Here is a 27,418-nt window from a genome sequence, read left to right as displayed (position 1 = left end):
TTACTGTTATGCTACAAGATGTGTGCCGGACAGAGTGTTATTAAAATTTATGCTACTTGAAGATAGACAGGCAAATCGATTCCGCGCGGAGTATAACAGTTACGATACTCTCGACTTCAATATACTTTCTGCCTGTTTTTATCGCGCTGCACTTCTCGCAGCTGTGATTTAAGACGTCGTCGACTTATTCGAGACACGATGCATTTTCTTTGTACAGTACGTTCTTTGTAAAGCTCGGAGTACCCAACGAGAACAACGTTACGTATTACCGCGTTTTTCTCACAGTTGCGAACGAGAAATACGCGCGACTTAGGTACGCGAAGGATAGGAGAAATTGCGTGAGGGAGCAGTCGAAGAAGCCGAAGATGTCGCGAAGTAAAGAGAAGGAAGGAGCCTGCGAGACGAGAGAGAAAGAGATAAGATATCGACGAGGGACAGTATTGTAACCATAAGTGTCGATGATCTCAGCATGTGCGCCGAGTGGAGTGCAACTGGGCTCGTGACTTATTGCTTAGGCATTTAGAGGGGAAGTTAATGTGTAGAAAAAGCGAGTGATGGAGGAAGGGAGGGAGGATCGGGTTTAGAGAAACAAGAACGGAAGGACGAAATATGGCGCACGCTCTCCAAGTGTGTGGTCGCCATTGCTTAATTACACTCGACTCGTGAAGTACTCGGGAGTACTCGAAGGTGAACGCGTCTGCACAGTCGCAGAAATTGAACTAATTACCGTTATCGCACAGCCGAGTCGTGCATCTCTCGAGTTGTCTCTCGAGAGCGCTCGTTCATAGCGAAGATTAACGGATATCGACTCGTATATATTTTCAGACAATTAATTTAGATTGTCTCTGGGATTTATCCGATAATTAATTTCTTTTTCTAGAAAGCATGAAATTAGTCTATCGAAACTTTGAGAGGAATATTTCCACACGAAGGAAAATACACTGTATTCGTAATAATCCGTTAAATATAAAAATCGATTCTCTCGACACTTAAAATTAGTAGCTCTTATATTGTTTTTCTCTTAATATTTAATCTTATTATTTAATCAGATGACTTAACTATTTTATTTCCACTCTAAAACTAATTAGAATAGAAAAACATATTTGAACAATTAATTTAAAATAGAAATATTTTATATTTATTCAGAATCAAAATTGTAAGAATAGACTTATTATATATAAATAATATATACATTATTAATTTCACAAAATATGCAAAAATTTAAAAGTTGCTAACAAATTATTTCAATAACTAAAGAATATTACTTGATATTTTAATAAATAATTCTCACTCAGTGTAAATACAATCATTATTATTATTAAATTATTGCTACTTGTTCATTTAATTCTAATAATTTTTTTTTTAATAAATTTGATCTTTAAATAACGCAACAGACGTTGCTTGAAATTGTTTCCGGATTGATTGTGCATTACGCCATTTCATCCATTTATATGCATGTCGTGGCGATCGAATTGCAAACAGAAGCGTATGTACGCGATATGTTTTCCAGGATATGTTAAAAATATTTTATTCATACACCGAACTCATATTCTCCGACTTTAATTAACATGCAACTAACAGACGCAATTTTTCTGATCTTTCGATTTCTCTCACGTCTATGGCAAAAGCCTGACATGTATTCGTAATTAAAATTTTAAAGATTACAATGTTCAATAAGGTACTACGTTAAACTATTCGCATTAAACTATCGCCTTTTGTAATCATATCGCTCTCCATCGCCGACGAATCCGAGTGTTCGACAGACCTATGACTCATTGGGACCCAATGATATTAGCTTATCAGGACCTGATAAGCAATTTAGGTTTACCTGACCAGAACCATGGATTAAATTTCTACTCGGGCGTCTCGAACAATTACGCGCGATTTGTATCCCGACCGTATCTGAATCCTGATAAGCTATCTTTAATCCGAGTTCAGTTCCGCATTGTTATTTCATCTCCTCTTGATCCATTTTTCTTTCTTTCTTTTGCATTTCTTTGAGATCGCCATGTGTTCGCGCACCTGCTGCGGCTCTTTCACCTGGAGGAGTAAGAGCGAGGACGACATTTATGATCATATTCGCGTCGTGCCTCTCTCGAGAAAGAACGGAAACGCATCTGCTTGAAAAACGGCGAGAGTCACGTGCCCGGCTGCGTTCCAATTACGCCTAATTATTATCGCGATAATCGGCATTACCGGAGCGGAATGTCGTGATCGGCGGTGTAGATAAGTGGCTCGCGCTTGAAGCGTGCTGCTCATCCCGTTCCCCATTTGTTTTTTTAACCGTATTTGACGTTCCCGTTCGCCGTCGTGACGATTCCCGACACAAGTAAGATAATCTACAAAGTAGTTCGTATGTTGTACAGTGGAAAAAAAATACGCAAATGCCTAGCGCACTTGTCGTTACACGCCGATTAGACTGTGGCGGTTTTTAGCTCGCAGGGCTGGCACTTGGGTCATTTAATTACCATTTACGACACCTGTGTCACATATTCGTTCAACTTATAGAGTTACTTAGAATATTGGTGAAATCTTTTGCGTGCTTCCTCGCATAAAAATGGAAATTGGAAATTTTCTATAAATAGATAACACTTAAGTGAAGGAACGTGTTATCGTTATTAGTAGAGCCTTGAAAGTAGCACATATGTATGTACGTACATATAATGCAGCAAAGTGGATGCTTTCGAAGTGTGATGCATTATGCAACTCGAGAGTGTACGTAAATATTATTAGAACGATGGAAAAAATGTTTGCAATCTACGTGAACCATGAGAGACTGTCATTGCAAAGAGAGAGAAGACACGTCGCGCATTTGCTGGGGCAACCATCAGCATGAATAGTCTGCCATAATAAAGCATATGGTTTGAAGAAGAATAATGGCAAGAGCGATTACAACATCGCGGCAGACGATTATTTCCGGTCGTTTACAGGCCTGGCTGACGTGTTGACTATTTTTCAGGTTTCTATGATCATGTTCTCTGTGCCCTGATTTAAATTGCATTTATCCCCGATGAATTCTAAGGCGAGGGAAACTGTAATAACTCTATCTACATCCTGCATGTTATCCGTACTTCTTAGAAAACCATGTGTAATTATATTGCTTGCGTAGATTCGAGGTCGTGCGAGCTTGGCAATCTTATCCGCGTGTTTACGCGCATTTGCATTTCCTGAATAAACGACCGTGAATATTTCAACCGTTAAAACGGATTTAAGGATTTGACGTAACATGGATTTAACCTACTTTTCCCAAAAACTTGAAAAAAATGTTATCTGACTGAGAATAGATTTTACAAAAAAATTTAGAAGAATTTAATGTAGATTCAACTCTCTCGGTCTGAATTATCGGCCTCGCGTTAAATCACTGTTACACTTGATTCTTCGATTAACATCGTTCGGCATAAATCTTTCGGCCCTTGCCGGCGTTTTTCCGCGGGCACGAGCTCGCTGACACGGAAATAAAATGTATGGAACCCTCGTAGCGTTAACGACGGCGATTTATCGCGAACTGTGAACGATCGTTAGAGCCCAGTGTGTGCCGATCGAATAACGAGTATAGTTGTGCGTATGAGAGTCGGACCGTGGCTCACCATTAAAAGTGAACTCACACCATAACAATCACCTCTTTGTGATCTAAATGGATTTAGGTGATATCGTTCCAAGAATTTTGATATAAATTTTTACTCAAAATTAGATTGTCGAAAGAAAATTAGCAATATTTTACTATAGGCATTTGTTTTCCTTTTATTAAAAGAAATTAATAGCATTTGTATCGGAAGAAAATTATGAATAATTAGTCTATGTGTTTCAATTATTTCTACAATAAAAATTATAACTTCTAAATATTTCGATAAATTAAGCATTTCTATCTGAATTTTAAAAATGAAGACTTTCTTCAATCTTGACGAATAATAGAAATATTAAAATTCCGTTAATTAATTATAACACGGAAAATTAAATAATTATTTTTCACGTCTACAGCTGAAAAATTATTAGAGTATTAAACAAAGCGTTTTTTTGCCTTAATAAGCCTTAAAATATTAAATGTTTGTATTTTAAATTAAATGCTAAAATGCCTTTCTATCCTAATTAAACTTCCTTTATTACCTGAATAATCGTCGATTTCAATATTTATCTTCTCCGTTTCCAGCACGGGGAATTTCGCTGCACATTTAGTGGGGGATTTATTAATCTATTAATGCACGCCTCCGGGCAATACGTTAATGCAAACATCGTTAGAGATATCGGTTAGCACGCTCGCCCTATTTGCTTCCCGAAAGGGCTTACGCCAGCCTAATTTATCCGTATCATTCGATTCAAGCTTAGTAGCGCGAATGCCGAATGGCGAGTATGCGTCCCGAAATGCACAACAGCGTTCACATGAGGGCCCTTTCTTTCTCTTCACTCACGCGCGGGGACACCGGCATTAAATCCAAGCGCCCACAAAAGCCCTATCAAGTGGTCTCGACCGGTTGACGAAGGGAGAAAGGACCAGGGAAAGTCCTTCCAATCGAAAATACTACAAAGAGCCTGTACTTCGCCTTTAGCTCTACTAATCGAGTGCACGAGCCGTGTAAAACGAGCGTTTTGTGTCGACGTACGAAACCACGTGGTTCTTTGATTCAAGTGAATGCTCATGATAGAAATGCCACAAGATTTATATGTTCCGCCGTTTTTTCATTAAATAATGTGACAGAGACATTTAAATATTTGTCATTTTTGCGAACATATAAAATAACGTAAGAAAGAACAATATCTTAAGATATTATTGTTAAATATTGTTTAAGAATTTGAGTTTTTAATTTATTTCTATATAAATGAAATATTTGATTTATATTTGTAACACCTAAGATAATCGCGAATTTTATTCAGATGTAATTTTACAAGAAACAATTTATAGATAAAGTTATATTTTTGAAGGAATGTCATTGACAATTTAAATGACTTAATTATTCGTTGTTAATGCAGACAAACTTAGACGAGAACGAGCAGGAAAAAAATTAGATTTTCTACTTGACTTGACGCACCGGCCGGTTGCATCGGAAATATGGCAGTTATCGCGAAGCACAGCTGCAAATCGGAGATGCGCCCGGAGCCTGCAGTTACTCGCTGGACCCACGTAGCGAGATAAAGCACGTTTACCTGGAAGGGAATAATTATTCGGCGCAAACCAGTTTCGCGGACACGACGCACTTGTGTACAAAGAAAGGAAGGCCCCCTCGCTTCGAAAATACCGTCGGATCGTGTTCGAGCCGTGGGACATGGCGTTTCTGTCGGGCGAAGGCCCGATTCCGTTTTAATTAAACGTCGGCTTACGCCGCGCCGCGCGCCGTAAATCGCCGACGCTCTGGGTTCTCCTCGTCGCACGCGTTTTCGAATTAATCTCGATTTTCGCCCGGAGGCGCGCAACGCGTTTCGCGTATATCGCGCGCGAGAAACAAGCCTCCCCGTTCGTACACGACGGCGGAAATGATAAATTCCCCGGGGGGTCTTGCAGTAATTCCCGCGCGCATCTCAACATATATTCAGGCCACTAGGAACACTTCCATGTGAATCGAAGATTGTATATCAATAGACGTTTTGAACCCTTTGTTACAAAGATGGAAATAGTCGCAGCCTGAATGTATGTCAAGTTATTAAAGGTAATGATTACGATATTAGATATATTAAGAAAAATATTTTTTTTAATTTTGATTTCCGGTTTACCTAGGATTATTTTTGTTAAATAAATGGTCAACAACTTAACTTAGCATAAATTTTTCGATAAGGTTTAAATATTTGAATACATACGATTAAAAAAGATTTTAAAAACGTTAAGACTAGCGACGATAAATATAAGATGATTATTATATAAAATATCGACTTGACATGAGATAATACAATCGGTTAAATGCTATTAGCATTTGTTTATGTAAATTATACGTAGGTACACATATATGTAAATTTTAAGGAGTAACACGAGAAAATACACGGGAAACGCGTTATGTGCGCGTTTAACTCCCCTCTTGTTTAATGAAATTCTTTATCTATGCAATCGAGTCTTCGAGAAATGCGTGGCACGAGTTTGCGGGTTAATAATTGGATGCAATGGTCTGTCCGCGAACTACTGTTCTCGTAACAGCTGGCCATTACGTAATTAAGGCACGTGAGGAGAGACGCCGTCTTTTAATTCCCGTATCTAATATGGTCGTGCATTGAAACGGTGCGTAACTTCCGTTGAGCATAATCATTTATAATTTCTCATGAATATAATTGCTCTGCTTTACAAATCGATCCTTCCGTTGTTAAGATCTAACGATGAACGCGCACTGTCAGAGACACAAGACATGTACCATAATAGCATACAAATATAACATTATTATTGTAATGAGTTTTTATAATGGAAATTTGTATTCCAATTAAATAGAAAATATATTAAAATAATAATAAGAGGCTATAAACTGAATTTAATAATTAGTGAAAACACAATTAAAAACAAGCTGTATATGTCATAGAAGTGTTTACATCTAAACTCTCAATAAATTTATCTAATATTAAATTTATAACTAATATTAAATGAAATCAAATTTAATCAAATTATTAAATTAACTAGCGCACTGTTGAAAAATAAAACGCGCATATTTTTGATGATTTATAACTCCTTATATTTTAGATTCTTTGTTGCTCCATTTTAGTTGAATCTTTAGTAAGAATTGGATCTAGAAATGTCGGGTATACCTGTGTTTAAAGATATTGATAACGTACATATTTCTATAATCCATTATTACCAAATTTTTGCTATGATTTATGATTCTATTGTAAGTTGTTCTTTTGTCGTAAGTTTTATTAGCCCATTTTATGATCTTTATAATTTGAAATTTTTTACGTGGATATTTATTCTAGATTCTATTTTAAAATTACAAAAATTTTATTTCCGATCTTTCTTGTCTATTATCTAACTCTCAAAAAATTTGAAAGTTGAGTAATCTCTATACGTGCTATCTTGTAAATTCTTCTTGGTTTTCTCACGCATTTGATTGCTCTATGTTTTCCTTTTCAAATTTAAAATGTTTATTCTTCCTGCAAATTCTCCTCTCTCTTTCTAGAAAGTTAAGTTTCCTGTTTTTCTTCCTATATTTTTATCCATGAAAAAGATTATTGCAACCTCGCCCTCTAACAACAAGTGGTTATTCAACATGTGCGCACTCAAGTTTTTGTTTCCCGCGGTCTAGAGTAGCATGACTTCGAGTTGCGTGAAAGAAAACAATCAAGGAGCCTACAGGGCGTAATATGATAATACGAGATAAATTACGTTCCGCTGAGTAATTATTATTCTCTTGAAGCTGACACTCGTGAACAAGAAAAATAAATACAACTAAACATACGTCATTACGTGAAACTTTCGCAGGAAAATTAATTTAAACGCACGTAAAATATTTCTCGAATTACGTTTATTTTTCGACCGAGCAAACGTCGAGACTATCGATTTGTCGAATTGCTAATAATTTTCATATCGCTGCATTATTGAGGGCAATTAAACGACGTGTAACGTGCAGAGAAAGTTTCTTATCCAGTTTCTCGTAACAGGAACTAAAACCTTTGTCTTTGTTTTATTCAATTTCTCCAGTTGCATTTGCCGTAATAATACTTCCAATGCTTTCACTGTAATTTCTTTTCTCAGGACACAACGTATATATTTTACAATTAAAGTTGCAAGTACACGCTTTACAATAATTTTACAGTTACGCGTATTATATTCTTACATAAGCGAGCATACGGTTTATAATCTGCATTATTTACGAGAAATATTTTACGTCAGTTTTAATTTTGTAATTGCGTGAATATATATTATATAAACATAATAATTATCCTATATTTGTATTTTCTGAATTAAATTTTAAATATTTTAAAATATATTTTTAAAAATCAACGAATCACGGGTTTATATAAAGATTTATCTATTTCTTGTTTGTGTGACAACATTTTAAACGTAGCGTAAAAACTGTTTTTAGAGTGCCATATTACTTGAGCTCCAGCGACTTACATAAGTAGATAAGTTTCCCAGCACCCCTGCGCAACCTCGCAGCGAAATCTCGTAATACTTTTTACAAGAACGTTGCGTACAGTGCAACGTACGTTGTTAACATTTTAGAATGCGTCAAGCATTTCCTGGACGTGCGTTGCATGCGTTCCCGCAATTGCACTGTACAGAATGTCCCAGGCCTAACGAATCTTTTATCCGTGAATCTTTTGATTATCTTGACATAGATGTTTTTCATCTTTTATGTAAATTTTGTGCATTTCTGGAGTTGGTTCTCAAATGTTATAAAATTAAATTAAAGTCTTAGCCAATCGAACGAAGAGCAAATCTCTGCTCTCTATTGTCACTTCGGAAACTTAATTTAGAAACGATTTAATAAGTGAGAAACGCACCTAGTAGAAAACATTTTGTATTAAAAACAGTCTTTGTAAAAAATTTCAAGATATTCGATTTTTAGCATAATGTTAATGTGATTATACTGTTTAAATATTTTGTGTTAAATTAAACATTTTTAAGTATTAAAATAATAATAGTAATACAATTTATGAATAAATGAACAAATAATAAAAATATGTAGTTTAGAAATATTAGAAACTCTAAGGTAAATGTGAGTGAAAATAAAATGTCCGTTACCAACATGTTGTAAGTTAATTTTACTGAAGGAATATGCTTCAATAATTTGTTTCCAAATTATATCGAAGTATTATATTTCTTGTATTAATATTTGTGCATAATCTTGTGCTAAAATGCAAAAATTTGAGTAAACCGTTTAAGAGATACAATGTATGTTAAATGTTCTAATTACGTATGCAACTCCATGAAATACTTCTTTCGTTGCAACTTTACGCGCCGCGTTCTGAGCACGTGGCGAAAACGCGCATTGACGCGACGCGCTCCCGTAACGGCGCCAGACGATCGCCGCCGATCCCACGCTCCTTGCATAACGTGACTGACCTACCGTATGGCCGGTAGTGCAACACGTAGTATCTAATATCTGGCCGGAGCTGGCGCGACGAGCGGGCCGTAGCCGAGTCAAAAGGAAATTCGCGCTGGCGTGCGCGCGGATGTGAAAAAGGAGCGATTGGTGCACGGCATTTGACCTGCCGCCAAGGTGGCGTCGTAATTTTTATCAGCCGGGAATACAGTTAGCACGCGTCCTAACGGCGCTTCCTGCTTCCTGGAAGTGTCGAGTAATTCGGTATTCGTTTAACCCTCGTGAACTCTTACGCCCTTGCGCTTAACATCGCGTAATACATGCAACATATTACGTTAAAGATAATAAATTTATATTAATGCAACGAAACTTTATTTGATTAAAGATTAATAGTTTAAACGTTTCACGTATTGATTATGCTGCAATGTCGCGTTATATTACGAACTACAATGCAACAGCATAATAATCCATTAATGTGTGGTTTGGGTTAAACGTAATGTAAGCAATTCTAAAAGACTGATGGCCTTGCCTAGTCACACATTGACACGTAACACATAGTGCGCAATGCAACCTCACTGGCTAAAGGCGTTCAATATCTCATTTCAAATCACTACCAAGCCGATTGAATGACACTGGTGGTTTTGTATTTATCTTTCTATTTGTGTTTTTACCAGTATTTTCCTCAGCTTATAGACTTAATTAGCCAACCTCGTACTTGCAAGTGATGTCTTTATCATTAATCTATAAAGGAGGAAAGATTTTTACAATAAACGTAGCATGAAAAAGAAATTGTTAGCCATTCCCGACAGCTGTCGCGATACTTGCTCCCTTCTTGGAATTCTTCAAGCGGGAGTCAGTGGGAAACCTCGATGTGCTTACGATTGGATTGCCGAACGAAACAAGCAAAAGAAGCCGCAGGAGTCGTCGAGCAGGAAGCCACGTCGCCGTGGAAGGACATGGGGCATCATTAGGAGAAAGAAGCCGCGCGCGAGCTTCCTTCAAGTCCCTTCATTTCTCTGTTTTGTTTTTTTTTTTTCAAACCGTGACAAGAAAAACTCGTGTTGCGGGTAACACGAAGGTTTAGTGCTTTCTTCAGAGTCGCGTGGTCTTTCCGCGCGACCGCGGCACGAGATTCGCGAGCCCCGAGCGGCAATCAATTTTACGACTATTCGGTTGGCGATCCATTAATTTTACGATAACAATACGAGCGAATACCGATCCCCTGGCAGCATCTACGTCTGGAAACTGCACAGCTGTGCGATAACTTTCGAAAAAGGGCAAATCAGCTTTCAAATGAATTTAATTGAACGGTTCGGATGGTCGACCTATCTAATTAAGACTGTAAGATAATTGTCTTAAACGTTGTAAAATTCATTTAGCTGCGAGAAACTCTGGATAAGTGGACTGGATTATCACTATATTGAATCCTACAACTACAAGGATTACTTTCTCGTGCCTGTAGAAATCGGAACATTGAATCATTTTATGTTCGTTTCCAATTTTGCACGAAGTTGTTTTTAACCAGGATCTTGATCCGGAAATCCGAGGTGCGCTAACACGGGAGGATAAAATGGCGATGGTGTCGAGGAGCTTACGTAACCGTGTCGCGATTTCCTGTAAACGCTGTAATTAATTACTTATGCATGCTCGCCTTGAGTACTCGCTCCACCGAAGATCCTTGAAATAGTTGGCCACGGTTGAAGCTCTACTTAAGATTCTTCCTTACGTAAATTTTCACCAAGATACTGTTTAAGAATATCAGAGGATTTTATTGCATTCTGGTCATAAAGATAACGTTCCTCATAATTACACTGATTTCTCTCTCGCGATGTAAAATAGAAAAGAGGCGCGTAAACGTTGTAAATTGATGCCATTAATGCAATTCCAGCGGATTGAAAGTTTTACTGATATTTATGTACGCTAATCCGCATTCTTTCTCTCCCTCTCTCTCTCTATCTCGATGCCAACGTTTCTCATTAATATCCCTACTATTTAATAAAAAGAATAGACTTAAATATCAGCATCCCATTTAAAAGTAGCTCCCTTTTTCTGTAAGACTTTCTCAATTATTTATGATTATACTCATTGGTTTACGATGTTAATATGACGTTTAACATGAATAAATGATGAAAAATCCGATTTTACAGCCAGCGTTTAACAATCTCATCGATCATTTGTCTTTACTATCTTTTTGTAAAAGTCCTACATGTTTCTGTCCGATTCATTTACGATTACACACTCACAATTACATAAAATAAGCTACTTATTGTTAGATCTGAATGTTAATGTCTAAAAATTATACATGTACATGTTTTGAAAGATCACGAGAGCCTGTAATAGTTTTTACTTTTTTTGTCCCTTTATTTATTTATCTATTTATTAAAATACGTTTTTACCTTTAATAAGTAATAAAATGTTTTGTATTAATAAAAAGATTCATTACTAGAAGAATCGCAATAGAACCTCTCATTATCTTTAGTATTTACCATATGGCACGATTTAACTTTTATTACACTTAATCACGTCACCGTAAATGTCGCTCGTTGTCACGACTCGATTGAGTCCAAACGCATCAGAGTGCAAACTTTTCTTTCGCGTTTCATTTCGCGCGCGGCAAAACGTGAATTGTTGGTCGGCCGCCGCGATACGACGAGAAAGGAATGGTTTTATTAAAATAGAAGTGGCTTCGGACGGAAATTATACGCGCAAACGTGCCGTCCGAGGCGGAAGAGACTCGAGCGGAGAAAACGGCGACATCTGCCCATTCCGTCCTGTCCGTGTACCAGCGCTTTGAAAGCTCACCTTTTACTCATTTGTATACCATCCGCGATGTGTATGCGCCTCGCATAATGCATCGAATTCCACCCATCGAACATCGGTGGTGGTCCGTTTGAGGGGGAGAAAAAAGGGACAATTGACGTTATTTTGCATCGCAGTTGCTCCGCAGCTTCGAAAAATATGAGCCATTGTTGTATTGCAGTTACCTCTTCGTAGAAAATTTAAGAAATTATTTACCGTGCCGTTTAACCCCAGGAATTAATTAATGCGCCGAAGCTTTCGAACATAGATCCCTCTGCGGTATAACTATGACAAACTATGCAGGTGCAACCGGTCGCAAGCGAGCGGTGCTGGGAGCCAAAGTTATTTAAGTCAACGCGGTAACAAGCGCAGCAAAGTTTCCACGGAATATCCGATGAGCGTAACACTTGCGGTTAGGAACTCGTGATTGATCGGGATACCAGGGCCGATAGAATATTTACGAGTGCATTGACTTAGTTGAACTAAAACGTCCGTAACATCCCCCCGTTGCTTTCCAAGCCGGATTTTCCCAGACGCTTCTCTTATGCAGGTTATTAGGAAACGCGACTGTCAAGAGGATCGATTTGCCGCAATTGCACTTGCGATTAAATAATTCAATGCGGTCGATTTGTCTCGTCGAGTGGCCCGTCATGTGCGTTTCCGAGTGTTTGAGTTATTTTTAAACTCCTGTACGAATGTCTACCGAGAGAAAACAGTATATCTGTTTTTTTTCCCCCGAGACACAGAGCGATTTATCTTTCGTCATATAAAAATATTTTTGAAATAAATTCATTTACATCAATTTGCATAATTTGTACAGTCATCAAAATTACCTTTCGTGCATTTTGTCATTAAATATTTTTTTTTCAGTATCGTATAGGGATTTTTATCGAAAGATTCGCCGAAAAGGCTTTCTATAACTTGTGATTTCGCGAACAAAATATTGTACAATTCTCGCACACGCAAAGTGCCTGCATACATTCGAGCATTTTCGGGGAAACCGTTAAACCTGGGATCAACGTCGGGAAAGTACAAATACAGGAGAAAATGTGTATTTGTTTCGACTTTCACACGTGACAAATGACTTTCGAATTCATGCACTGTCATGTGCAGCGCCGCGCAGGTACGTACGTTACGTATGTATGCAGCGTGGCGCGTCCCAAATGTGCAACTCTCTGGAGAGCGAGGGATTAGTCGCGAATATACGCGTGAATTTATGGTCGCGCGAACAATAGCGGTCGCGTCCACAAGCGGCTTGGAGGCTCGCGCCCCGAATGTCGATATTTAGGAACCCGTTTGTTCGAATTACAATCACGTTCTCAACGATGCTCTTCCCGTTAAGGCCAAATCACGCTAGCGATTGTTAATTGAACTGCGACGTGTAAATTACGACTTTTTAACCAAAGCAAAACAGTCACCGACGTTAATAATATATATATATTGATATTTTATTCATTTATCTTAGAATTAATGTTTCAAAATTACACTATTTTCATGTCATTTGTTCATTTTTTCCATAAATTATTAATTTGGTATTTTAAAAATATTGAATATCAATTAAACACAAATTATTTAGCTAACATAATCATGTTATGTTAAATTAATAATCGAAATGTTAAAAATTTAACATAATAAATTTAAGAATTGTTTTTGACGTAAATATAAAATATTTTCTATTGCGTTATTTTTCAAAAGCGTAGTATTATACAAATATTACAGCCGCAGTAATTTTCACTGCAGATGTTATTATTGCCAATATTAATATTACTTGATATTTTGTTGGATATCCTTCGTTTCGAAATATATGAAGTTACAGCGGCCTCAATTGCTAATTGTAAATAGCCAATCGCAATCCAATTAGCAATCACTAGTATAATTCGGTCCTTATGCGTGCGTCGTTTATTCAGATGAAGCTGCGACGTATCGCGAGCTGCAGGTAGAGAACAACGTTTGCATAAAAATCTATTTTAAACTTCTCCACTAGATTATGACGCACATAGTCCCTTGTACTTGCGGTTAAAATAAAAATTATTAATAAATTGTAATGTATCACGTAAATCGATAATATCTATGAGCAAATTCGTATCACTTCGTAAAATTAATTCCATGTAACGTAAATTATATTCTGCAATTAATTAACTTTAATTCGATTTCACTTTTACCAATTGGAGTCGTATTTATCAAAATACTTATATGTACTTATTACAAATTTTAGAAACTTGCCAATTAACCGCGCCTTATAAAATTCAGATTTCTAGATAAAAATCGATTTCCTCGAATTTATTATTCCATGATTGGAAACGCATCAAGTAGGGCTAAGGTATCATGTCTATTGTTACAAACACAACATTACATATTTCAAATGTAACGACTAGGGAAAATCACAAAACCTTCCGAGCTTGGAACTGAATCCGTGCCGTCACTCTTCGCGCCTCGGGAATCGGCAATCCGAGACCGAGACCGGGATTGTTCGCGCAACTATGTCCTTACCAATCACATGTATATTCGCATTGCATGGAGAAACGCAGTGAGATCACCACGCATACCCGCATACGCGCGCGCACATACATAAGAGCAAAATATGCGAGAATCGACATTTACGGCGACACGTACAATGGACCACACCGCCGCTCATCTCGCGACGCCGGTAGTCACCGGTGTAAATTGTGTTTGGTCATCCTCCGCCTATAAATAATTCCACGGTGGACAATGGCGCGGTGGACAGATGAAAACGCCCTTAAAAACCACCCGGTTTCGCAATGGCTGGGAACGAAGACCTGCAGAAATGGCTTCTCGACGAACCGTCGGCGTAATGAGAAATTACGAGGGCGAGAAAGGACCGATCCTCGATCCGACTTATGAGGGTGTGTATGTACATCGAAACGCGTTGCGTCCAAGGTAATCGATAGCATCCATTTTATTGGAAGCGTGGGTCGACCAACCGAGAAAATTTAATTGCAGTGGAAAAAAAGGAAAAAAGAGAAAGAAAGAGATTTTGGAACAATTAAAATATTATCAATTATACACGGAAAAAAAATTACTCTCAAATTGAAACTTATGTATTCAAATTAACGCGATCCTTATTTCATATATAAGCAACAATATATAATCTTCTTAGAAGAATTTGAAAATCTTGAATTTTAAGATATTATAGTCTTATTTCAATACTATAAGTATTATTTTTAAAATATGATATGATTGTTTTGATAATTTTATTCTAAGAAAATTATAATCTTCGATTTAAACGTGTAGTAATTTCTATCCAATATTTTTCTTTTCCATTCAAGAAAATTATTCTTAAATAACAAGAATATTATTTTCTTGGTTAAACTACATAAAATTTTGAAATAAATCTTTATTCAAGTAAATCTTTTTGATTTAACGCGATATAATCTCATTTCAAGATTTCCGTTTTGAAATTGGAGATAATTGTCAAAACAAGAATATTCTTTTTTTATATTAGAATTAAAAGAGAGAAACCGGTTAAATGTTGGCTAATTTTTTATTTGAGTAATGTGGATTCCTTGAGATTGGATTACACTAATAAACAAAATAGCAGTGCAAGCAAGGAGGGATATTTAATTGAACGATCTCCAATCCCGGCAATCCGGTCCGACTGCAATCAAGGTGTGCAAAGCGCGCGACTCTAAGACCGCTGACATTTACTCGCGATCGCAGAAAGTTTGTTCCTTAACGATACTCGTAAACGTATTACCGACGATCTTTAATGCTATCCGCAAGTGACGAGACTTGCATACGAGGTCTCGCGCGCGCGCGCGACTCTACGCAAACTGGATCCCGCAGCGGTGCGCTAAATCACGCGCAAATGATGTTACATTGTATTTATGGCCGCTAATGACCAGGACATTGTGAGTCCTCCGCGAAGTAGTACCATAATAAAGCGATAAATTAAAAGTGCCAACCCCACGTTCATCGGCCTGCTCTTTTTTTTTTCGTCCGGCTCAGCAATCGTCCTAGAGTTAATGGCGTGTGAATCTCATGAATTGTACTGGTTAGTGGTGGCGGACTACTGCCTATAGATCTCGCTAACCCTTTCATTCGCGTGATTGGCTTAAGCTCAAATCGCACCTTAATTCCTTCCCAAGAGTTTTGAACGGCATAACCGCTATTTCGCAATCGTAGATTTCTTAACCATTTCCGAGAGTCGATTTTTTAAATTAAAGTCTAGACTGCCAAAAAGGTTTTAGTTGAACATTCTGTGTTAAATATTGACTGATTCTTTAAAACGCCCTTTTGAATATTAGAACGTGCGTACAAAGGAGAAATATATAATAAATATATAATTAGATATTGGGAATTGAAATTTTAGAATTTTCTCCCTAAATATTACAGATACATAATAAATGCAATTTATCATTATATATTTTATAATGTATATTACATAACATGTTTATCTTATACGACACATTTATCTTCTTTACATTTTATTCAGTGTGCGTTGCATTTAATGTTCAATGAGAAAATCGCTTCTAAAATCCTAATTCTTATCTCTAGTACCTAATATTCTTCTGTTGTGCTTAGGGGGCCTTACTGAATAACCATCTCTCATTCACTTGATCAAGATCTCGCATTAATTTTTATATGCGAGGTAAATGTAAATGTCAAAGTCGTGCAATAGGGCTCTCTGCTGCGCAAGTCGACTGGTCTCGAGCGAGATGGACCCAATCGACTGGGTATACAGCTCCGCGCCATCACAAGGCCCCGCAGTCATTCAGCCTACGACGGGGATCCGCTATGCCCGCAGGGCCCTTACGCACGACATGATACGCACGTCCTGCTTCGAAACGGCCAGTGCCCCATACTACGTTGTCTGTTTTTTTTTAATATTCTTTTTCCCCCTCTCTCCCTCTCCCCCTCTTATCTCTCCCCGCGCATTCAGTCATGGAGCCTCGTTTCGTCTCGTTCTCTCACCCCGCGGCGATCCAGTGTCTGATGCTCTGTATTCGTCTGGCCCGTAGGATCGACTGGTCCCTAACTCTGAAAAACTGAGCTCGCCTCGTGTGAAAGTTCCGCTTGCGTGAGCGAAAATGAAGAAATGTGCGGTGCACGTGCTGCCGCGGCAAATGTTTATGCCGACGCGATTATCAATCTTTTGTATAATTGCTGCCAGAAATGTTTTTTTTTTTTATCTCGTTACACAATTTTAACTTATTTTGATATCTTGCTGCTCTACAAAAGTTTCACTAACAATAAGTTAATAATTAAATGGAGAATTTTTTTATATTAAGTATCGAGTTCTGTTGTATCTTTATTTGTTTGACTGTGATGCATTATAAAGATTAATTCGTTTTCTATATATTTATATTGTGTGTACATTTTAATATTTGATATAATTTGTAAAAATACAAAAAGTGCGCGTACAACAAAATATTAGCGTCTCTATTTTACGGGTACTAGAGATAAAATTTTTTGTTGATCTATTAAGAAAAAAATTCAGCGAGAGAATGATAGGATGATGTCGGGATGTTCCTGGGTGAGGTGCATTGTCCTCCAAATAGCTCTCTCATCTATTCAGGAGAAATTCTTGGTCGAGTGCCAAGCGTCAAGCGGAACGTGGAACCGAGACATTTCGTTGGAGAATGTCGAGATTCTTCTATTTGAACTTTGAATAACTCGAATATACCATAATTATTTTCTAACGATGACAAATTATTGCATATTTTTATAACATATAAAATTTCTATTGCAACTAAAATGCAAAATGTATTCGTCTCTTTGTCTAATATAGCAATGAGATTCAAATGGTTATGTAAAATGGATAATAATAATCTAATAATAATTAATACTTGCGAAATTTTCCTATTTCCTGAGAACTTCAAATTCTTTACGAGAGTGACAAGACGAATTCAATTATTCGTAAGACCGACGAAGTAACTCGGTGAACTTCATTTCTCAATTAGAACATATTACCATAGTGATTATTCCCCCGCGGTAAGTGGCTCTCAATGGCAACTCGAGGATGCGCCGTTCGTTATCTAACCAGCCGAGTGATTAGCCGCGGGCGCCTCGTATAAGGTGCGAATCATCTCGTGCCTGTGTAATAAACGCTCGAGCGGTCGAGAAAGATAACGATAACGCGATCGACGACGCCGCTCGTTCATCCGACACGCAATCTCGCGATCAACCGGAAAATCTCGACCGTCAATCCGGTCGAGCGTCCTGCGACGAAGGGCGAGCGTTACGTTACAAGAACGTGGCGTGCATTAAAAGGATCCGTGTAACTTTGTTCCTCGGAGAAACCGGGTGCAGGATGCGACACGCGAAAGACCTTCTCTCGAAGGAGGTGTGGATATTCGTAATAAACGTCGGTGACGAGGCAAAAGGCTCTCGTTACTCGCGCGTGTGCTGAGTCGCGAGGCATATTTCGAGAGGCGAGACAAAACACATGTCGCTCGAGCATATTAATCGCGCGGAGTGAGAGGTCGTAGCGAAAAATTGAAAAATCTCCTGGAAAATTTTACATAATCAATGTATGTACGACGTACAATGTATGTTGCAATTTATGAGATTTATTTAAAAAATATCGAAGTGAATATTTACAAAAGATATCTCACTAAAGAGATTTTCCAGATTTTTTTAAAAGATGTTTAAAACACCTTAAATGATTTCTTCAAGACATCTCGGAGATCTTGATCAAAATATTGCAAAAGATATCTTTGAAACCGTTAAAAGACGTTTTTCAAAAAAAATGCACGATATCTCAAGAAATGGCAAGATAGCGAGATTTTAGAAATCTAAAAGATTTTTTATTTATATAGATAATTATTTTCGTCCATACTAATATAGGTATTTTTGCAACTAGTGCTAAATCGGCTAATTGCTCGTAAGTGCGGGATATGGACACACGAGCAGAAGGCGAGCAATAGCCGATCCGCACACGTCGCATACAATATTTTTTGTTACCTGCGCGCCGAAATATTGGTTCTTTCGTGTGAAGTGACATGTGAGAAAAGGATTATTTTTCATGCACTGGTAGCGGAAAAATTTTATTTTGACAATAAGCATAGAAAATAATAAGGAGTGTTGGAAACTTTTTAGAAATATCTCGACCTGGTAGTGCGGATCGTGTCGAATCGTTATTCAACGCTGTCACTGTCCTTCGTCACTGTCACTTCGACGCTATTCTTTTTCTACCGAGTATAATTGTTAACTCAAGGACAGCAGTGGCGAGAAGCAGAAATGAGTTCGTAGATTCGTGTACGCTGCTTCCTCGTACGGCCGACCAGCAGGCTTAGCATCGCGATTTTATCTATAGGCGTACATCCAATAGCTGGTGGAAGGACTGCCTTGGTGTATAGGCGCGATACGCACACACGAATGATCATTTACAACTGCCAGTTTTATCGGGCGACAATAATGCCGTAAATAGCGCGGTGCATCCGCATCGACGCGAGCGCGACGTGTAACGCGATGTTGATATCACTAGGTTTTCTGAGGGAAAAAGCGAAAAAGAATAAGTCACACACGCACAAACACACACACAACTCCTATTTTATAAAACGGAGATATATATATTCCATAAGATATAAAAAATATTATACATTAAAAAAAATAAAATATATAAGTCTAATAAAAAATTTGATTATACAAAATCTCAGATAGAAATTATAATAAAAAAAGAGTTTTGCCGCTTTCTTTATTGCTTCTCATCTCTTTTTAGAAATTTTATAATATCTTGGTAAACTTACATTTCGTCGCAAAAATTATTTTTAATTAATAATCAAAAATTAATTACAATTGAATTTTGAGCTCGATAGCCCTTAAGAAGAGAACGCGTCCGTGGAGAACCAAACAAGCTTGTCACACCCTCCGGTCCAGATTACATCCGTTATCTGCACATGACGTTTGCGATAAACTCGTGTTACAACGCTGGACGTCAATTCAAAACGCGTTCTTGTTGTCACATTGCCACGAGCGAGTCATTCGATTGCCGAGAAAATTGCTCTCGATAAAGTTTTCCAACCGAAAAACCAATCAGCAATATAACGGTTTATCACTTGTGATTGCGTCATGTTGTGGAATTCAAAAAAGATCGACCTTACGCCAATTATACTCGCATATTGTCGACTTCCGAATAATCTTTAAGTTCGTCCTACGAATTTTCTAAGAATGCAATAAGGTATATTTTTTATTTTTATTGACAATTTTAATTTCTTTTTATTGAAAAAATTTTAACAAAATTTATTAAGTACAGACAAATAAAATATATAGATCATAATTAGGAAATATTAGGTTCGTTAATGTTACACTAGCATATTTTTTGCTTTAATAGTAATAGTTTATTAGTATAACAATGTTTTATAAAATTACGAATCAAATGTTTCATATAAAATTCAATAAGTAATAATACATATAAATATATATCTATTTAAAAATTACTCGCATACTACACAACTTACTATACAACTATTTCACAATATAAATACGAAAAGCACAAAATACATATGTTTTTAATTCATATGGAAAATTCTGAAGTAAGGGAAGAATTTTTGCGATGCATCTATTTTTAAACATTAAAATGTAATATGCGCATCCAAGACAGAAACTGTGTTACGAGTACGAACTTCTAAATCGATCTACAAACATTCGTTCCGCGCGCGTCGATTTCGCCACAAGTCATTTGTCGCGAAACGAGACCCCAAACGGCGCGCACATTTCGCTCGTAACAATTACGCCGACCCCGTCTACGTGATTTATCTGACCCTCGCGATAAGCACCACGTCATATCAATTCATAAATATCCGCGAGTCGGCCTGGCGGCTGCCATTGTTACGGTTTCGTATATGTGTCTCGTTAATGACCAGCCGTGCGATGAAAAATCGCAGCCGTGCCCTTTTGGTCGTCGATAGTGGACTAATGAGTCTCCCCGCGTGCGCAAGGTATAATACCTGAAATAGAAACGTACGAATAAACGTACGGGGACACATAGAACTCCGTCCTGGGCGTGCCTGTGCCAGATGCACGTAATTGATATTGACGATTGATTTTCGCGCGATTATTTCGTTCAGCATATATTCTAGTTAATTATACTTTGGAACGATGCAATTAAATTTGTGATAACGTTTATTTTAAAACTAAAGTATAAAAATCAATATTTTTATTTCTTAAATTAAGTTTTTCTTTTTTTCATGTGAAAGATCAATTAAATGTTAACGTATATTTCGAAAACACTACGGCACTACTTTATTTAATTATAGATTATTTAATGATACTCTTTACTTATCTCTCTCTCTCTCTCTCTCTCTCTTTCTTCTGCGATTTTATTGTGCTCTCAATGGTAGCATTAAATTACAATAATACAAATAACGTTGTAGCGATAATAATTTTATGCTTTCAGTATAGGAAATGTTAAAAGCAATTAATATCGGTGACAGCCATTGAATTGCTATCGATGTAGGCACCCCAATCACAGTAATTAAGCCTTTATCAACGTGATTGGCAAGGTCAATCTTCTCCAATCTGGAACACTGTCGAGAGCAGGAACGCCTCTTTTCTGCAAGCCGTTTATTATAAAGTCACCGTTTTGTGACAGTGCCGCACACGCCTTCTCCGCCATTGGAACCCGACCCGATGAAAAATAGTCGCAGTCGTACTCTTTCGACCATCGCGCCTTGATAATGAGTACGATTGGGCGAGGTTCCAGAACATAATGCTCGTAAAATGTTTCCGAGATTGATCTCCCTCGAGGTCGATCGCGATCGCGAGGACTCGCTTTCACTCGCTCGTTTCTCGGTCATTAATAACCGCTGACTTATGCTGCGATTGTTAACACCAAATCACGAAAGGATTGACGAGGAGGAGAGTGAATTCACTCCCGCCATTACACTCGATTTCGTTCTGTCGTCGTCGTCGTCGCGTTTCGATTTCGATTCGAGTTCTCTTTGTGTCGCCTCCTCCTCGGGCTACTCGAGCGTGCACAAAGGATGCGTTTCTCCCCACGCTGCATCAGACCGATGCAACCGGTGCAGCTGCATGGCTACAAGAAAAAAAAGGGCTAAATCGCGAGAGAACGAGAAAGAGGGAGAAATCGCTTCATCGTAAGCCTAATTAACGTTCATTGGTGAATGGAGCGGAATAATTTCTGATTGCAACATGTTTTTAACTTAATTTTTTCAATAATCCGTATGCAGTTTTAAATGAAACCTGTTATCTTTAAACTTGGTATTATTTTAACTTATTGTTATGTAGTAATTTAATATTACATTAGATAATATATAACGTAAAAGGAAAACTCTAAAATATCTGCATATTTTTATCTTGATAAACTTGTTTCTGTTCGTTCAATCTGTCATTAATTCTTGTCCTTTGCAATTATACTTACGACTTCAGAAAATCAGTATTTTTAAATAATGTATTCAATAATATCGATTAATACATTCTGTAAAATAATTTTGAAACAAGGACACTTCTACTTTTTATCACATTTCTAATTTTCATTTATTATATAATTACCCATTATATAATTAATTATATAATATAAATACCCTGAATAATTCAATAACAATTTGCATAATCTTTTAAACATTAAAGAGTTAACCATGAAGTAATTTGTACAATAAGTAATTTTATTTATTTAATAAATCGTTATTTTATCCTTTCTGTATTTCAGAAAATTATAAAAAACCGTACTCGATTAATTTTCGAGAGATTACTGTTCTACATGAGTGGCTTCTGTAAATGATCGAACACGTATTTCACGGTTTTTCATAAATTTAAATTGTTTTTAAAATATGTGGAATGGGAACAGACTACACAAAGTGTATAATATAATATAATGCCGAATATTAATTTTTTAGGAAGTTTGAAATATTTTAAACTGACTCGAAACCGCGATTGTAAATTTTCGCGGTATTTTTGTTATGCCGATGAGCCGTAAACTAGGAATTAATTAGCGCGCCGGAGCAGGCAATTTTTTATAAGGTTCGTAAAAAGTTTACTCTGGATTCGCCTCGACCAGCGGTGCTTACGTCGGCCGTCTCGTTTCGCCAATATTTCGCGATTAAAAACGCAATCTGTCTTTACTGTTAATAAAGATAACAATAACATGAGTTATATGCGTTTTAAAACAGTTTTGCATTTAATACACTATTAGTATAGCAATAATGACAATTATAGAACATAATTAATCACATAAAAATGAAACGTTAAATACACATCAGCAGACAAATTGAAAAGAATAAACGAAAACGATTGTTATATAGTTTTAAAAATTCTCGCTTAAACGCTCCAAAATTCCGCGATTAATTTTATTATTGAGGAAAATACTGTATTATTTTTACCTTTTATTGCGATTATTTTTACGCATGACACACTGCAAAATAATTAATTTACAAAAGTAAGTCGCCTGGAAGAAATTACGGCACACACGCTCTCCTGCAAGAAATTTTCATGTGTTCGGCAAGACTCATAAGCACGCGAAACGTTCACGCGTAACATCTCTACTCGGGCTTTTATGTTTTTACACCCCAACCGGAATTGCCCCAATTGGCCGGCCATTTATTTCCGAACATCTTCATCTTCTTGCGTTACATCGTAAAAAAGGGCGGGTTCGCATTAAGGTTTTACAGCCAGGCTCCATGTGTAATCACGATGGAAGGTGCCGCGTATGCACAAAATTATCATCGTCCTAACTCGCACAAACGCGCAGTCTATACTACGACCAGTCACGGCATATATTTAATCTCCATCCGCTTATTGTCGAGTTTTGTCTTGACAAAGAGCTGTTAAAAAATTTCGAAAAGTTGTTGAACTTATCTTGGAAAATAAAATTCGTTTTTCTTACTCGATATGGTTCAATTTCTTGTTTTAAAGATAATTTTTTTATTAAACATCTGATTAAAGGTTATATAGTATTATATTGATTTTTGTAATCATAGAATACTGTAACGTTCTTTGATCAGCACGTTTTTTATCGTATAAATATTATGTTACATATTTTGAGAATGAAAACCGGATTTGGTTTCGTTTCACACGCTCTTCTTATGCGATCTTGTTTTTACTATCGGCGATACATATGTATATTGTCACGAGCTACACAGTATAATATTACAATTCCCAAACAAAATGTGATAGGCAGCATTTTTTCATGTTTATTATTTTACGAGATTTTGAGATTATCAACATTTGTTAAGATTTGTCATATTTTTATTAACACAGTAATTTACTTAATAAAAAAACGAATTTATTTTTATATGTAATTCTTTTATATTTAAAATTATCTTATAAATTGTGTAAATTTGTTTTTTATGTACTACATTAATACGCTAAATTAACAAAACATGCCTCTCCATTTAAAAAAATGTCCGTAATCATTGAATGCTCAAGTTACAAGAAACACCCTGTGTACATTATACTTTTATGCGTACACGTACAATCGCCGGCTTTTTTCTTGCTTATCGCCATCGTACTTGTGTAAGAAGAATATACACGTACAGGATGTCTTACTTACCAAACATAGAACTGATTGACTAAACTAATTTTAAAAGAATTCCGATTTTAAACGAACCTATTAAATATCAAATATTTTAACAAAAATAGCGCTAAAATCCATTCGTATTTAAATTCGTAATAAACATTTTTATTACATGTTATTTAATTGTCCTCTATGTCCAGATACAGGTACACCATTCTCAAATATTTTATCGTGTTTATTGCTTATAGTAACTTGAGAACTATTGACGCTTTGACGTGACAGAGGATTGATTATAAATCGATGAAAAAAAGCTGTGCTGAAATGAGATCTTTATAAGGATATTTTTAATTAAGATTAAGAACATGACTTCAAGAGCACTCTGTACACGTCTAGAAGCCCTTGCATAGAAGCGCGAGTAACCTGAGACTCTTGTGCAAGGTAACCGTTTAAACCGCTGACCGTAAACAGCGAAGCTGGGGAGAAAGGCTCGGAAGGCACCCCGGGTTCTTGTAAGGGCGTTAATTACGGGGGGCTGCTTTCTGTTTCTTCTCCCTCGGCCGATTTCTGTTACCCGAGTGCCGACCTCTCGCCGAGGTAAAGGAGTAAATGCGAACAACGTGAACGTCGAGTATGTAACCACACATTTATACTTATCTGAAGCGGTTGTTGCAAGTAAAATATAACCGGCGTTATTTTTTTTTCGATTAGAAGAACTCTATCGGCGTTAATCTAATCCGCGAATATTTTTAGATAAGCTAGACAAGCTGAACTCTAATCTAGCATACATCTCCTCGTTCATTCGTGGCAGTATTGTAACGGCAATATTTCAGCCTAAAATATCATATATACGGCAATTTTAAGTGTAATCGAAGGATTTTGTTTTGTAATGATTAAAATAATTTTTTTAATTTGAGAATATTTATTTTTGTTGGAAGAAATTTAAATTTTATCATATAAATTTTGGAACAATACGTTAAATTATTCCTATGTTCTTCACAATTCCAATGTAAAATATATTATATAAATATATCATTTAAAGGATTAATTGCATGGAGAATTTTTTTTATAAATAAAAATGAAAAAAAGAATATTTCAAATTATGCAAATGACCTCTCTATTCATTCACTAATCAGTGGAGCAGTGAAAAAAAAAGAATGAACATGGCAAATAAAATTCCAAAGAAAAGTGAATAGTAGCGAAAGGTGATAAAATATTTTGTTGTAATATCGATGTACTTAATTTGTTGCTATAGAACATTTACGTATACTTTTAACTTGATTTCTGGCTTTAATTATTTAAGACTTTACGTTCGCCTTTGTTCGTCTAAATTTAACTGTTAGCTTCGTGCAGCAAAGTGCTCTTGAGTCGTTTGAACGAACGTATCGCGTTACTCGCTCAATGACAGAGCCCAGCGAGACCAACTATTGGCGCAGACTATGTAATCATCGCCGCAACGTGGTTTCAGCTTACTTCGGCCGTGCACGGCCGAATTACCACCGCGGGCGTATCCGAAACACGACACGCCAATTACTATTATTGAGTCTAAGCGTCTAAGCGCACGCTCACACGAGTTATTCGATTCTCTGTTTCAGACACATCGTACGAGAAGGCTTGTCGTAGAGGCAGCGCGCCTGCCACCCCCGTATTGGGTGCACGACCCCTGGATGTCACCCCGAACAGGATCGTTGTAAGTAAATTTCATTGCTTGCACTGTAATTTGGTAGAATTACTGATGCTTCACGCAACAATGCCGTATCAAAGAGAAAAAAATGGTTACAATTGCCATTCAAGTATATAATTTACACTCAAAAAAATGTTTTGCTGATATGGACAGATTTTTTGATATCACAACCAAAATGTATCGCTAATTTTTGCATCTGCTGGAATTTTGGCTGTCACGTATAGAATTTGAAAATTCTGTTTCAAGCTAGATTGTTGGGTGCAATCCATATATATATCACAGTATTTACTAATTATTTATCTGTGTCAACTAGATTTTACATACATATAATTTTTGTTGAAGTTACAAGATCATTTTTTTGAGTTTATAGTTATTTTGATGCCAATTGTGTACTTACAATTGTTTTAACTATGCAAATTATAGCTCTATGAGCTCTACTTTTATAATTATTATTGTTATAATGTTGATAACAATAATCTTATAGTTCTACTAATCATGATAGAATTTTACTATAAAGTATAAAAGTTTCAAATATTAATATATTAAAATATCGAAAAAGAAAAACATTCTTATATAATAAATGCAATCATAATTATAGTAAATATAATTATTTTCTAAACTTTTGTTACTACTTACGCAGTAATGATAACTAGTATAATTTACACGGTTAAAACAACTACAAATATATATTGTTACGTCGATGTATAAGGTTTAATTTATACACCGTGATTTCGTATTTGAATGGAAGTTTATTTAGTTCATTTCTTATACATGTCTATATAACGCGTTCGTATATCACTTATATTTAACTCAAATCATGTACTGCACATATGCGTTTATTAATCGTTATTCGGATCGAATCTGTTATATTCGCGTGGTGACAACGCCTAGGACTTGGCCTCTGAGTCACCTATACTATATGAAACTACTCTGTGTCGAGATGACTTCGCGCCCATACCCAAGCAAGTAACGCTATAATTTGTATGAATGCGGTGATCGCCGAGATTTCCATAGCGAGAGCAATTTCTCTTCCAGCTCTTCCTGCCACAGAATTTCTTTTTAACAGGTAATAAACAGATATTTCATCGGCCAGTACGGCGTCGCATAGACAATAGCGGTAGGGTGATCGCTGTCGCCTACGAGATTCTCGGCTCTTGGGTGTTACTTATGACTAGGTTGACTTATTTATGGCCGTTACTGTCGAAGGATAGTTTTCGGTTGTCCTTCGCTCCTTTTTGTTTTTAGACAGCTCGGGGGGGAGGGGGCGGTACCGCCCCGTACCGCCGTATTAACAACGCTTTGGGTCCTTAGACCTGAGTCAGGCCTATGTGCGCATGTATGCTGACCCGTTATGATTCACATCCTTTCGATCGTACATAGATTTTTTAAAATAACTATAAATTTAGTAATAAGTAATTACCAATTTTTTTTTCTCTCAATGGAAAGGATTAACTAATTGGCACAAAATCGTATACGTATCTCAAGGTATTTTGCCATCAAAATAAAAAATCTCTAACAATTTAAGGAAAAGGAGCGATATGAATTGTTTTTACC

At 36.7% G+C, this 27,418-nt stretch overlaps 1 protein-coding gene across 20 annotated transcripts in view; it reads left to right on the top strand.

The window, feature by feature from the left end:
* The window catches only part of LOC105834665 (ras GTPase-activating protein raskol), a 313,516-nt gene that overhangs the window by 267,623 nt on the left and 18,475 nt on the right, over positions 1-27,418 (top strand). For all 20 annotated transcript variants that reach the window (XM_036282614.1, XM_036282613.1, XM_036282612.1 and 17 more), the window contains one exon: positions 25,776-25,870. In XM_036282614.1, coding sequence (XP_036138507.1) covers positions 25,776-25,870 — 95 coding nt within the window. The remainder of the gene's footprint in view (positions 1-25,775; positions 25,871-27,418) is intronic.

The sequence above is a fragment of the Monomorium pharaonis genome, chromosome 2 (assembly GCF_013373865.1).
Source record: "Monomorium pharaonis isolate MP-MQ-018 chromosome 2, ASM1337386v2, whole genome shotgun sequence".
Lineage (NCBI taxonomy): Eukaryota > Metazoa > Arthropoda > Insecta > Hymenoptera > Formicidae > Monomorium > Monomorium pharaonis.
This window is presented reverse-complemented; position numbering and strand designations above follow the sequence as displayed.